Below are 13032 nucleotides of genomic sequence, written 5' to 3' on the forward strand. Positions count from 1 at the left end.
GGGTCCCCCCGGGCATTTTTGCAGCGTAGGGCAAGAAGTTTTTGTCCTGTTCAGTACCCGCACTCAGGTGCTGCGGCACAGAACGCTCGTGTCACGCCCAGACGGTGCCACACACCTTCCCTCCGGTTTTCCTCAGATGAGGCTCTGTCCGCCAACCTCAGTGCTGTCTTTCCATCCAAGCCTCACCAACCCGATGTCCCGTTTCACAGGGAACAAACATTTTTACCACAGCTCGTCCCCTCTGCACCAAGGAGGTGGCACAGAAAGCCAGAAGTCATGCGGAAGCTCCCTGACACCATAAGGAGCTGGGAGGCTGCAGGGATTGCACAGCCGAGCAAAGCTTGCCTGACCCTCCGCACCACTCCCACTCCCCCAGGATGCTTTTCCTGCAACCAAGCCAATTCCAGTTACTTGCCCTTAAAAAATGGCAGGATGCAGCCTATCACGCAATCCTCAGTCCTAATCAAATACACATTTTTTTTCTTGTAATCTTAACGTGGACGTGGGTTTTCAATGGAAATAATTTACAAGGGCAATTCTATGAGTGTCACWGAGGGTGCCTGAAAAGAGCTTGTACTGCAGTAAGTCTATTTCCTTTCAGAGCTATTTTTCAGCTAAGCACCCTGGCTTTTGAAAGTAATTTAATGCAGCCCCAGAAACATACAAAGGAAGAAATATAAATTCATCGGAGTGAGTAAGAATGCAGAGTGTTTTGCTCTCCTCTTTCCATAGCAATATCTTTATGGCCTTTCCAGAATGCACAGCTCTTTTTCCTTGGAGAGAAAATGAGCTGCTATCCATGTTGTGCTATTTCACACCCTTTCTCCAACAGATGGCACAGATCCTCACCTGTTTAGAAAGAGATGTTTGAAATAGTTTTACATCTTAAAAATAGAGCCAAGCTATCAAAAGGATTAACAATTCCAGCTCACAGGTTGCTTTTTTTTTCAAAAAATTTTCCCTATTTTTTTCTCATTATTGGCATTAGATGCTAACCCCTGCATAGTTCTGCTCAGGCCATAAACATGAAACTATTCTGGGTAAGCCTGACAGAAAAKATGGACAAGCTGACTTGTAATTCCAGGGAATACTAGACATGGTACAGGGGCTTGGATATGTTGATATGACTGCTCACTTGTACATATGAATATCTATGTCATACAACCAGAGAAATAAAACATTATGTCAGCATATAGAGATAGCCAGATTTGAATCTAGGATTCAAACTTGATYGAGGTCCTGAAATAGAAGCAAATGCTGCAATCTCATCCTCTTTCTGTAAAAGACTGTGTTAAAATCTGAATCCTGGGGTTGAGAGGTGTCCGGCCATTTTCTTGCTTCTGCTTTCTTTGAAGAGCATCACAACTGTAAAAAGAAGGGGTTGAATAGTGCTGTGCATGCACAGCTATAGCAATCTCCTGAGATTTTAATTCCATGAATTCCTACAAGTTTCTCTTCAAGAATGTACTTCTGTGTGATATACAGCCAGTGAACAGCCAGTATATTGTTGCTGTCCAAACCCAGAAACTTTCAGCTATTCATTGCCAGGTCTGTGAGTGATTTCAAGCCAAATGGAGATGTGATTCAACACTGAGGAGCAGTTAGGGGATCAGTAAATATTAAWTATGGTTGATCTTTAGTAAAAGGAGTGTGGTCTAAAGCTGGAATTAAAACAGACTTTTACAGATCTGTGTGGACTGGACAAAYCCTAAATGGAGAAAAATGCACTTTGGGCCTTGTCTCTCTCTGTTGTGGCAGTGGAGAGCAATAGTGCAATGGAAAGCAATGCAGTTATGGTGTCATAACTGAGAAGACAATCAGCTCACAGATCTTTATAATTTCTGTTTATCRTTAAAGAATACAATAATTATTTAGAGTGTAGAAACTCTCATTTAATGTAATAATGAAAGAGCTTTCTCATTTCATTCTTTGTCATTACTGTTAGGAAGAAACACATGTTGACTTTCTGCAAGTTTGTGCTTCTCCAAAACTGACACCTAATTTCCTCTAACCCATTCTGTCAGCAGGGGAGTACCACACATTCATTGGCATGTGTTCCTTGCAGCAGAGGAATGAAACACATCATGTTTTTCACATTTAATTCAGGATTTTTGTTGCTGTTGTTGCCATGCAGTTTGTCGGCCAAGCATAATCTCCTGGCAGAAGACAGACAAACAAGATAAAGAGAAGCAATACACTTTGGTTRTAGCCCTTAAACTTTTTGATTCAAGCAGCATTACGTGGTTCTATTGCCAGTGAAAACAATAAAAGAGCAAAAGCATAACACARTAAGTATTTCTGGCCAAGAAAACAAAAAATCAATTACATGGAATGATGTCCAACACTAATTGTCCTTTTAGCAGCAATTTTCAGATTCAAAAGTGGGTAGAAACTACTGAATGCTAAGAAACCCTTAACGAGATTTTATAGCAACTGAGAATCAGAGCAGAAATCAGACTTGTCAGAGTTATCAGAGGCATGCTATAGGCAGAACACAACTTCAGGATCTGAGTCTTGCTGGGTGAGAGTACTAGATCCTTCCACCAGATACYCAGCTTTCACATGCAACTACTGCTGTAAGCTTGTTCGGGCATTGTAATAATTTGAAGGTCCTAAAAATACAGGGTGTCATATATGACTTATCAAGGAATCATTGATGGAAGACAGTTATTACTGTGTCTCTTTCCAAGCTTTTATAGGGTTAATCCCTAGTCTTTAGCCACGGCTGAATACAGAATAGAGAATGATTTAGTGAAGGAGCAGTGACTAAAGGACCATGAAGACACTCAGGTGTCTTCCTGGACAACATGCCCAGTGGGAGAATCTTCCCCTTCGATGTCAAACAGCTCAGCCTCAGTTCAAGAAAAGCAYCTGCTAAGTGTGAGAGCTGGACATTATCCTTCACCCCGAAGAGCTACAGGGGAGTAGTTTTACCTCAAAGGTATAGAAACTAGTGGAAGGCAAAAGTTTTCCTGAGGCTATGATAGTTCTTTGAAATAACCCACTTGGAAAAGATATATTTAAAATGTTTTGTGTTTTCATCTATTTAGAATACAAGGTGAAAGAGAACTCCTCTGTATATTTCATTGTAGTGGTTCGTGTACAATATCAAACTGGACATATTAAGAAAAAAAAATTCTTGGTATTTATATAGTCCTTGAAATTTGTGCTGATTCGGCCTTTTAATGTTCCTGGAGAGTTCCAAGTGAGAGTGACGTACAAAGAGATAAGGGCAGTAGAGAGTTCCTAGAGTGTGACACAGATAAAGCAACAATGGATCTAAATAATGTCAGACATGAGTATGTAGGTTAAAAAAACAAACCATGGTTTATTTAAATGTGTAAATTACTTGGGAGGGAGAAGATTACATTGTACTATGGCAGTACAGATAGCACATACCGTAACAAGCTCATCCGTCGTAATGAATTCAAGCTACTCTTTCCAGACTCTTAATCCACTCAGTCACACACATCTTTGGGAGAGGCTCACCATCAATTTCTTCAGGGAACACCACACTACAGATTAGTTTCAGACAGAATTTACTGTCCTGTTTCTGTATGTCAGGAGCAGAGCATCATCCTCCCACCAGGGGAGACAGACAAAATATGGCAAAACTTTTCATGCCCTAAGACCAGCTGTCATGGGTTAAGTAAAAGTAGCCTGATGAAATATCTGATCCTAGAACAAATTACCAGGCTGTCTGCCTTAGCCTCATCCCAGTTGTGTCTCATCACTGGGATGAGAAGCCTAAAGTAGCAGAGACTGAGAAAGATACATTATAAAATGCCATTTCCAGACTCAGACTTTTATTTCATATTCTTCTCAATCCAGTCTTTGAAGGGAAGAGCTTTGGTGTAGCCACTATAGAGTTGTAGGCTGCAAGTTTTATCATAACCCCAGCTCACTAATCCCATCAGGTGCCACCTTAGCTCAGGAGATGCTTTTCCTGGCAAAGTTATGGCTGCAATCCCACCAGTCTCAGCAGGGCAGATATTAGAAAAGGCTGTGTGGTCTTGTTTGGCACAGAACATACTGTCAGTGATGCTGACCTGTATCCCATTATCCTCATACTGTTGCTCACACAACAGTGAATCCACCATCTGAACAACTCCCATGCGAATTGTGTCATTCTTGTATCCAGGATCTTTAATGTCAGCCAATACCTTCCAGCCAGTGACTGTTATCTTTAAATCCTCTGTGGATGAAGTCAAGTCATGAGAAGATGACAAGCAAATGGGTTGAACACGACTGCTGATCCTGGCTTTGTCCAAYAGTTTTATGATAGCTATATCAGAATCAAGTAATATAGGATCATAATTGGGATGCACTATGATGGCAGAAATCTGGAGAGGAAASAGAGTAGGATGAATTGCAGGGTTAACAGCAATGGCAAGTCAGCAACATTCTTTCCAGACTACTAAAATACATGTTAGTTTATTTTGCATGCTTCTCCTCTACCCCCACCTATGGTGTTCTCTCACTCAGATAAGAACCATGCAGAGATTGAGCAGCTTCTAATATTTCCCCCYCACCTTGGATTTCATCACAGTTTTTATTGTATGAAACACTTCTTAATCAAAAGCAGTCAAGGACAATTTTTAGCAAAATGGGGAGTTAATATGCATTCAAGTTTTTGAACTGTGCACTGAAAAGAATTTACCTGCCATGACACCTTCAGCCTGTGGAATTTAGATGGGGGTGGGGCTTTGAACTAAAATGTTACCTTCTTATTGAAATGAAACTCGCTTCTGACCACAAAAGACTACTCGCAAAACATTACATAATATTGGGGTGAAACCTTTACTGCTCATTTCCTTAATGAAATACTACAATAACAGGTASGATTCCCATAAGGAAATATTGTAAAAAAMAAAAAAAATTAATACATTTTCTKACAGGAAAAGTAYGAAAAAGATGGGATTACAAAAAGTAACTRAAAAGGGGTTAGRAGGGAAAGAATCAAGKTATTTATTATTATTTTTATAAAATCCATTAATTAACTTAGACACACACCTCACACTCSTCCCAAAAAAGGAGACACATATACCCAAAATTGCTGTATTTCCCCTCATTTTCACTTCACCCTCTCTATTTTTACTTGAAAAAAGCAAATCACTCTGATGAGCCCAAGATACTATTTTTGGAGCTGGAGTCAGACATAAACTTCTTCTGAGTTTAGAGCTGTACRGCTTTGGGACTGAGAAGTAAAATGTGCTGATGGCATCCAACCAGGATCTAGAGCACAAGTGTTTCCCTCATAAATTATGCTAATCAGTTTTGACAGTAGCTGGCATCTCTTCTACTTTTTTCCTGGCAATATCACTTAAGATATTATGGCCAACAGAACCTGAGCTATTTTGTTAATGTTCTGTGTTTGCAGTGACTGTATGAGTTGGACGGCTTTGAGGAATTCAGTGGACTACAGCATATGTCCAGAAGCACACTAATTGTGCCATGGCACTTGAGTTTCTACACATGCATTTCAAAGAACAGCATGTAAAAGAGTGTATTGCTCAACAAGTGACCTTTTTCTCCCCATACAAGACAGATGTGATCAGAATCTACCTGTATTCATCTTTCACTCCTGTCAAGACTTACTCACCCGCAGGTTCTGKATGGTCTTTTCATCCCGGTCATCATCTCTGTAGAATTTCCCCAGAACCACCTTGAGCTCTGCAGTCTTCAGCACAATGGTCTTGCCCAGGTCAGTGACACAGTGAGCTGCCACCACCACGGTGCGCTCATTCACCAGGGCCCCGCTGCAGATGAGGATCCAGGCCCCTTTCCGAAGGCTGTTCTCCTTCACCCCGTTGGCTGTGCGATAGATGGCCGCTTGCCATGGCCACCTCGTAGAGGTCACTGCCTTCTGAAGGGTGATGTTTTCTGCTTTTCCACAGACTGAGGAAATATCAAGCAGAAAGTAGGTAACATCTCCCCAAAAGAATCTGAGTTCTATTCTTGATTCCTTCCTAGGATGTGCCAAAAGAAACTAAACTTTAATGATAAGTATGAAGGGTGATTGTCTAATTAACCTCTGTCTCTGATCTGTGAAATTATAGGAGTATTTTATATTGCTTTTAAAAAAAATCAAGTATTCTATTACTATCTGAATTCCTGGATAAAGTAGGATTGAGGATTTAGCACTTGAGCAGGTGAATTTTCRCAACAACTTTATTGAGCTGCACTATAATAAGATGACTGCAGAAAGAAATGAAAAGAACACCCCTGGTTCTTGTTTATCATAAAACACCATAAAGCCAGCAGTGCACTAAAACTCACCCAAGGCTGTCAGTGCAATTGTGAGGCCTCTCCTGGTGTGAATCTTTGCACAGGTCAATTCATGCCTATAAGAACMGACTTGTTTTGCAACAAGAATGGCTGAGCAAATACACCTAAATCAACAGTCAATCTGCCTTGTTCTAGGAATATGTTATCCAAGCTTGGATGTGGGGTAAAATCCCCTATATTGTGAAAGGTTTACTTAAGTTGAAAGAGTTACATTGCATGGTTGCATTTTTCAGTCTCCCTTAGGAGACGTTTTCTTCCTGGGATATAGCGTATGCATGTCCATAGTGAAAAGGATTGAATGATTGATACTTTTCAAAATACATTATATGATCTCAGAGTAAAACCACAAACAAGAACARTAAAAATTTGTTCGTTGTTAAGATCTATACTTCACAGTTTTCTTGATGCCAGTAGTGGGCTTTACCAAATCTTGTGACCTTCTTACCCTTAACTTACTTTTTGCACTAGGTCACAATAAGATTTTATGTGGACTTAGAGTAAGCAGTATGAACTCTTCCTTAACAGGAAAGAGTTAKTAAAGGAAGAGTCTCTTAAAAATTGCAGATTCTCCTTTCTATTGCTTAAGCTTCGGTGGTTTTGTCAGCTTTGTGCCAAAGTATGCAAGTGAAAAAAAATCTATTTAAATTAAATAATACAGAAAAACATGCAGTGGTAGTAGGAAAGCTATTTTAAACCAACAGAAATACTCAGTACACCTTTTGCTCAAAAAGAGTAGAAAAATTAATGGCAAATTATAGTGCTGAAAGCCTGATCMTTTTACCATCAACTGCACAAAGTCTATTGGTGGATAAAAAAAACACATATATCCTTCAAGCTTTATTGCTCCTTTCTCCCAGCTGGAAGTATAGGCAGCCTACACTGCTGTGACTCCCTAAAATATCTAAGATGAATACAYATCTTGTTCCCTCATTCACCCAAGAGATATGCACATTTTTTTCCCTTGGAGACTCACTTGGAATACACACAGGGGCTCTCCCACTCCATTTTCCTGTCTTGAGGCAAGTCCTCCTGCTGCTGCCCAGGCGGCGGTAGAAAGGAGAAACGCACTCGTACTGGAGCTGCGTGTGCAAGTGCTGGTACCCTGGTGGCAATTCTCCAAATGGCAATGCTGGCTTCTTGGTTGGAAAGAACTGAAGCTTTTGCTTGCTGAATGCAGAAGAATAAAGTTGATGCAAAGGTGTTTCTCTGTTTCAAAGCACAAAGAACAAAATAATTATAATATTATAAAAACAATTATTATAAATTTATCACCAGTTGTGTTAAGTATCATTTAAAATCATGTTAAGTTAGCTTGTGAAAGAATAAGGAAAAAATATAATTGCAGCATAGTTCGGCAATACTTCCATTTACACCCCAGCTATTTATTTACATATATGTGTACACATATATAATTACACATATGTTTATACATTCCCTATTTGTGTCTCCTTTTTCATTTTACAGTTTCTGAATTGCAATTAGTTGCCTCTGAATATAGAAGTTTTTTCCATTCCCRAAAGGACTGAGATACCATTTTTTAAATAAAGAAATTACACCTGAGTTTGGCATTGTCACAATTAATTCTCACTAGAGGGGAGCTARGCAAATCTTTTCTCTAGTGAATATTTTAATAGGCAGTATTAGGAATTGATTCAGATTAAATGATGTTGCTAAAGTTGCTTGATTTAGCAATTAACAGAGATAATTGCCTCACCACAGAGATTTCATAATTTCGTAATTGCTAAGCTTCCACTTAGAAATTGTAGTGATTAACTGAAACAGGGCACATAATTAAAAAATAAATATATGTGCCAGGCTAGATATGCTTGACTACAGGACCATAAGCTTGACTACAATAATACTTAAATTTTTATCACTTAGAAGGCATCCCTTGTCCTAATGCTCAAAAGCTCATATCTACAAAAAGCCTCCCTATTTACATCCAAAAAATTCAGCAGGAAATTAGCTTCCCTTCAGATTTCTGGTACTGCCTACACCCAGAAAAGATTTCATTTTTTTCCTCATGACAATTTTATTTTTTATCACAGAGAGACACAGACACCTCTATCATATCAGTCTGTGAGGCGATACATAACAGGAAAGTAAAGTTACTAAGAACAGAAGCAATGGCAAGTCTCTTGTATTTTGGAAGATGGATGAGASCTGCTGTGGTCATACTTAGTCTGCCAGGGTCCCATTCCAACYCACAGGTGACTTGCAGTATTGCATAATCCAGACTTTGCCTCACTATTGACCCATCAAATGGAGGCTCTACTTCAAGGGATTAAAAATAGTCCACAAACATGAGATGCCATCATCTTGTGGCATCTCATGGATGGGAGGGCATGTATGTGCTCTCAGTACAGCTGGCATTAATATCTGAAACATTTAGCCGAAAAAGACCTGTATGCAAAAGTAAGTATTTAAGAAATTTAAGCAGGAAAAGTCCCCTAATAGCTACTAAAGCCTCATTTTGGCTTCTCAGGGCCATCTCTACAATCATACATCACAGACTTGGAGAGTGGGAGAGTGTTTGGGAAATATATGCTTGTTCCTCAAGTCTTCTTTAGGCATCTGCTACTGGCTCTTGCCAGAGACAGGATATAGCTTGAGCTGGACCTTTATTCTGACCTGATATGACTGTTCTTAAGACCAAAGAGAAGGACAGTTCTTGCACTACATCTAAAATTAAATGAGTCATGTACTTCAAAAATAACCCTGAAATGAGAAATTACTACTTGGATGAAAATGAAACTGAGCATTGCAGCATAACTAATTCAGATTCAGTTTGTTTCAAGAAATCATCAGAAGGGTAAGTCCAGGAAGGGTCCAATCTTTCATTCCTTCCTCATTTCCTACTTTACTTCCTTATCTCCCACTGCCCAGCCTCAACCCAACCTTATATAGTGCTATATTGCTTTGGATGGTGAAAGTTCCTGGGAGCAGATTGCATTGCTATATCCCCTTCATCTCCCTGCACTTTTTTTCCCTAAGATGGCACAAGTTCATATTTTAACACACATCATTAGACCCAAGGAACTGTTCTTAGACTGTTCTTAYAGTCTGTCACAAGCTTGCAAGCAGAATCCCAGCATCATCCTGTAGTTTGCCCGTCTCTATCTGTGCACTTCATTCTGGCTGTGCTAATCAGACCTCCCCTCCCAGCAGCTCTCGTTGCTCAATTATCAGTGGATTTGTTGGAATCACTACTCAGCCAGGCTAAACACATGGAGTGAAAAGGAGAGGAGAGGAAAAGAAACCACATTTTTCTTTAAACTGTATTTGAGATATTGCATTCTCACCTTGACTGAACCTGCATTGGAAGCACTTTCTGTCTCACCAGGTCAGAGATCTTTGGCTCTCTGCAGGCTAGAAAAAATATAATGTTGCACAGTACTTTTTCACATTCACAACTCAAGTGCTATGGTTCATACACATTTCCAACCTTTCCTCTCACTAGCTATAGTGGACTGGATTAAGATAAGAGGCAGTTAAGTTATGTGCATTTAAATACAGATCCTAAAACCTAAAACCTTGGAAAAATATTTCTCCACAGTTCACAAGATCTATCCCATTTACAACAGTGAAAGCTACTGAACATCCTCTACACTGGGACTTTCAGACATGAAGGAAGATTTTTCCATCATTCAGTGTGTTTGAAGGCCAGACTTGTATCACTACAGCTGATGGTTTTGTGTCASAGCAAACTTTTCCAATAATGATTTATACAAAAAAATTTATTTTTAATTTCCCCTTAATTTCCACCTGTGTAGCTCCACACAGCTAATCCCAGTGACTCAGCATACAGAGAAAGCTGCAGGATGTTATGGACTTCTAAGAGTGCCCYTATGGAAGACTGATTCACAGGAACACCTCAAAGTTACCTGAATATGCATAAAATAATAGAAGGGAGATTCAAGATTTCTAGTTTTGCATATTTGGTTTACTTGTTTTTGGAACAGGATAAAATATTCAGGTTTATCAGTTCAAATAACTCTTCCCAGAGTGGAAAAAAAAAAAAAAAAGGCATCTTGCAGGGTAGATTTTATCTGCATGCTTGAACACTTGTGTTGTGCGGAATTTAACAGTATCTAGTTCTTTGTGATTGATCTATATGTTAACCATTATGTCAGCATACATAGCCATCACTAAAAATGCTTTCCACAGATGATTATATGCTTCAGGGAGAGATAATTTTCATCTAAAACAACAGAATTAAGTGTATTCCCCAGGGGAAAGACGTATTTCCTCATATTGTCATGACTTCTGCTCTAAAAAAATCCATATGTCAAGAAATAGCTTTGATAAAATTAATTTAGCAGTTCCCCAGCCTAAATTAATTAATTAATTAATTAATTAATTAATTCATTCATTCATTCATTCATTCATTCATTCATTCACTCAGGGTTTCATACACACTTAGTGGAATAGCTCCAGGTCAAGAACACAATTCCCTTTCTAGCAAAGGATGTAAAGGTGTGATTCAGTGTTTGATGAATACAGATAATTTAATCATGAGTTCAAGGCTGCAATGTACAGTCTCAGCCTTTTGCACTCATGGCTGGTCTCATTGTCTTAAAAGGATTGTGAGAGGACAGCTRTTCCATATGACAGCAACTGATTGTCAACTGTCTCATGAAACAATTATTTCACTCTATTTCAATTCCCTCCTGATCTTCTTTGATTTTGATATTAAGCAGATTCAGTCCTAGAATGAGGGTAATAAGGGTCTTAGGGAAAACTCCTTTCCTTGTTTAAAGATGGAATCTTCGGGAATCATTGGTATCTTCTCTGTCTGAGCATAGCAGCCAGTAGATMTGGAAAACTACCAATCTCAGTATCAGCCAGACAGCTCATTCTTAGCAAAATGATTGCTTGGTGAGTGCAAATGACAGTAAACAAAATCCWGTAAAACCATAGCAGCTTGTGTGAGTTGTGGTAAAAAAGTTTGTAAACTACCTTTTATGCAGATTGGTTGCTTCCCTGACCATTCTCCATCGTCTTGGCAGGTCCTCTGTTCATTGCCACTAAGAACATATGAGTTGTTACAAAAGAAAGCAATGACTGTGCCAATTTTTGCATAGCGTCCATTCAAGTGCCCAGTGTCTTCTACTACTCTTCTGTAGCCATTGAGTGGGCCACCAGGATCTGAGCAGTTTTTTTCTTCTAGAACTAATGATAGGAGAAAAAGATAGTATCTTTTTTATCAGGTTCACTACATTATTTTATCAGGTTCACTACATTATTTTCAAAACCCATCAAATTGCATGGTCTTTCATTCAGATGTTACTAAACAATTTACACTTTATTAAAGATACCTTTTCAAGACCCATCTGGGATCCCTATCTTTGAAAGCGTCAGATATTAAAGAAGAAATTATAACATAGAGRCGTCTATTTAGAATACACGCTTTAGTCTCACTGAACATAAGATTCTCAAATTGGTAACAGTTTTCAACTTATTAAAACCTTAAGAAGCAGCTGACAATCCTGAAAAAGARCCTTGACTTTATGTGATGTTAATATCTCATTAATATTAACAAGGCTTCTTCAATAGCATAAAAGGCTGTACTTACACTATTTAYAGGAAACAGGCCCTAGGCATTTTTTTCCCTTTTCTGTATTTTTAATACCTCACTGCACTTGTATAATAAAACTAGACTACTTAATTTTGCTTTTATGTTTGGTTGCATTTTGTTTTCTAAGCACTGAGAGAGAGATCTCAATAATCCAGGGAAATACAGGAATTGAAACAGAACATATGTATGTATTTACTGACAATAAAAATTTAATATGGAAAGCTTACTCATGCTATGTTCTGCCCATAAAACCTCTTTTACTTCCTCCTTCCCAGCATTTTCCACTTTTTAAAAAATTCTTGTTGTGTTTTTGTTCTGTTTCTCAATAAACTTAACTTTCTGGCCTAAATCTAGAGGACATTATTCTCTATGTGRTGCTAGAAGATGATTTTTCTTTTAACTCCTCTGCTCTTTCTATTTAGCAGCTGACAAGATACWTTTTTTCCCCTTGGATTTCACCTCACTTCACAAAAGCACCAACGCAAAACAAAGGCCTCGGACATTTACTTCAATTGCTGTGAAATCAGCGCAGTTACGGTGCAAAGGTATGGCCCTGTCYTGTCCCCATATCCTTGTGCCACCAGACAAAGCCCAGCTCAGCAAAGCACACACGGCCAGCCACAACAATGCCACTTCAATGAAGAGCATATGCTTTTAACAGTGAGTATATAATTCAAACTAAGTCTATATTTCAGTGTTTTCTTTACAAGCTTCGCATTTTAGCATATGCTGAAGGCTACATATGTACTTAGATACTTTTTCACAAGTCCTATTCAATAAATGAGGTTGTTTGAACTTCCTCTCAAAGGGAAACACAGAGCCCTGTCTCCTTTTCTTTTTGTTCTATTTTCCTTCTTTTTACCTCACAGGCTCTCTCATCTGTCAACACAAGCGTCTGATAATYTGATAGCAGCTAAAGCCTACAGAGTATCCCCCACAGAATAATGCTTTATTTGCAAAGTGCCTTCTGCACTGATGGCTGGCCTGGAGGCATCATCTGATCAGCAGAGTGGGTGCTTCCAAATGTACCAAAAGCTTGACCATGTAAGTCACTTAAGGCCTTCTCTTATTTCAGTAATTTAACGGTAATTGTCTTCCTCCTTAGGCTCAGGGTTATGACCTTTTCGCTTGATTAAAAACAAAGAGAAAACATCTGGGAAGGAGAG

General features: G+C 38.9%; 1 protein-coding gene across 2 annotated transcripts in view; it reads right to left on the reverse strand.

Moving 5' to 3' along the window:
* Positions 1-3250: 3250 nt before the first annotated feature.
* The window catches only part of PAMR1 (peptidase domain containing associated with muscle regeneration 1), a 57228-nt gene continuing 47446 nt past the window's right edge, over positions 3251-13032 (reverse strand). For both annotated transcript variants that reach the window (XM_057384175.1, XM_057384174.1), the window contains 5 exons: positions 11248-11460; positions 9591-9657; positions 7262-7494; positions 5603-5898; positions 3251-4343 (listed from right to left, as the gene is read on the reverse strand). In XM_057384175.1, the coding sequence (XP_057240158.1) occupies positions 3807-4343; positions 5603-5898; positions 7262-7494; positions 9591-9657; positions 11248-11460 (1346 nt within the window). In that variant the 3' untranslated portion in view covers positions 3251-3806. The remainder of the gene's footprint in view (positions 4344-5602; positions 5899-7261; positions 7495-9590; positions 9658-11247; positions 11461-13032) is intronic.

Source organism: Malurus melanocephalus, unplaced genomic scaffold (genome assembly GCF_030028575.1).
Source record: "Malurus melanocephalus ecotype Western Australia unplaced genomic scaffold, MMel_1.1 scaffold_690, whole genome shotgun sequence".
NCBI classification, from domain to species: Eukaryota; Metazoa; Chordata; class Aves; order Passeriformes; family Maluridae; genus Malurus; species Malurus melanocephalus.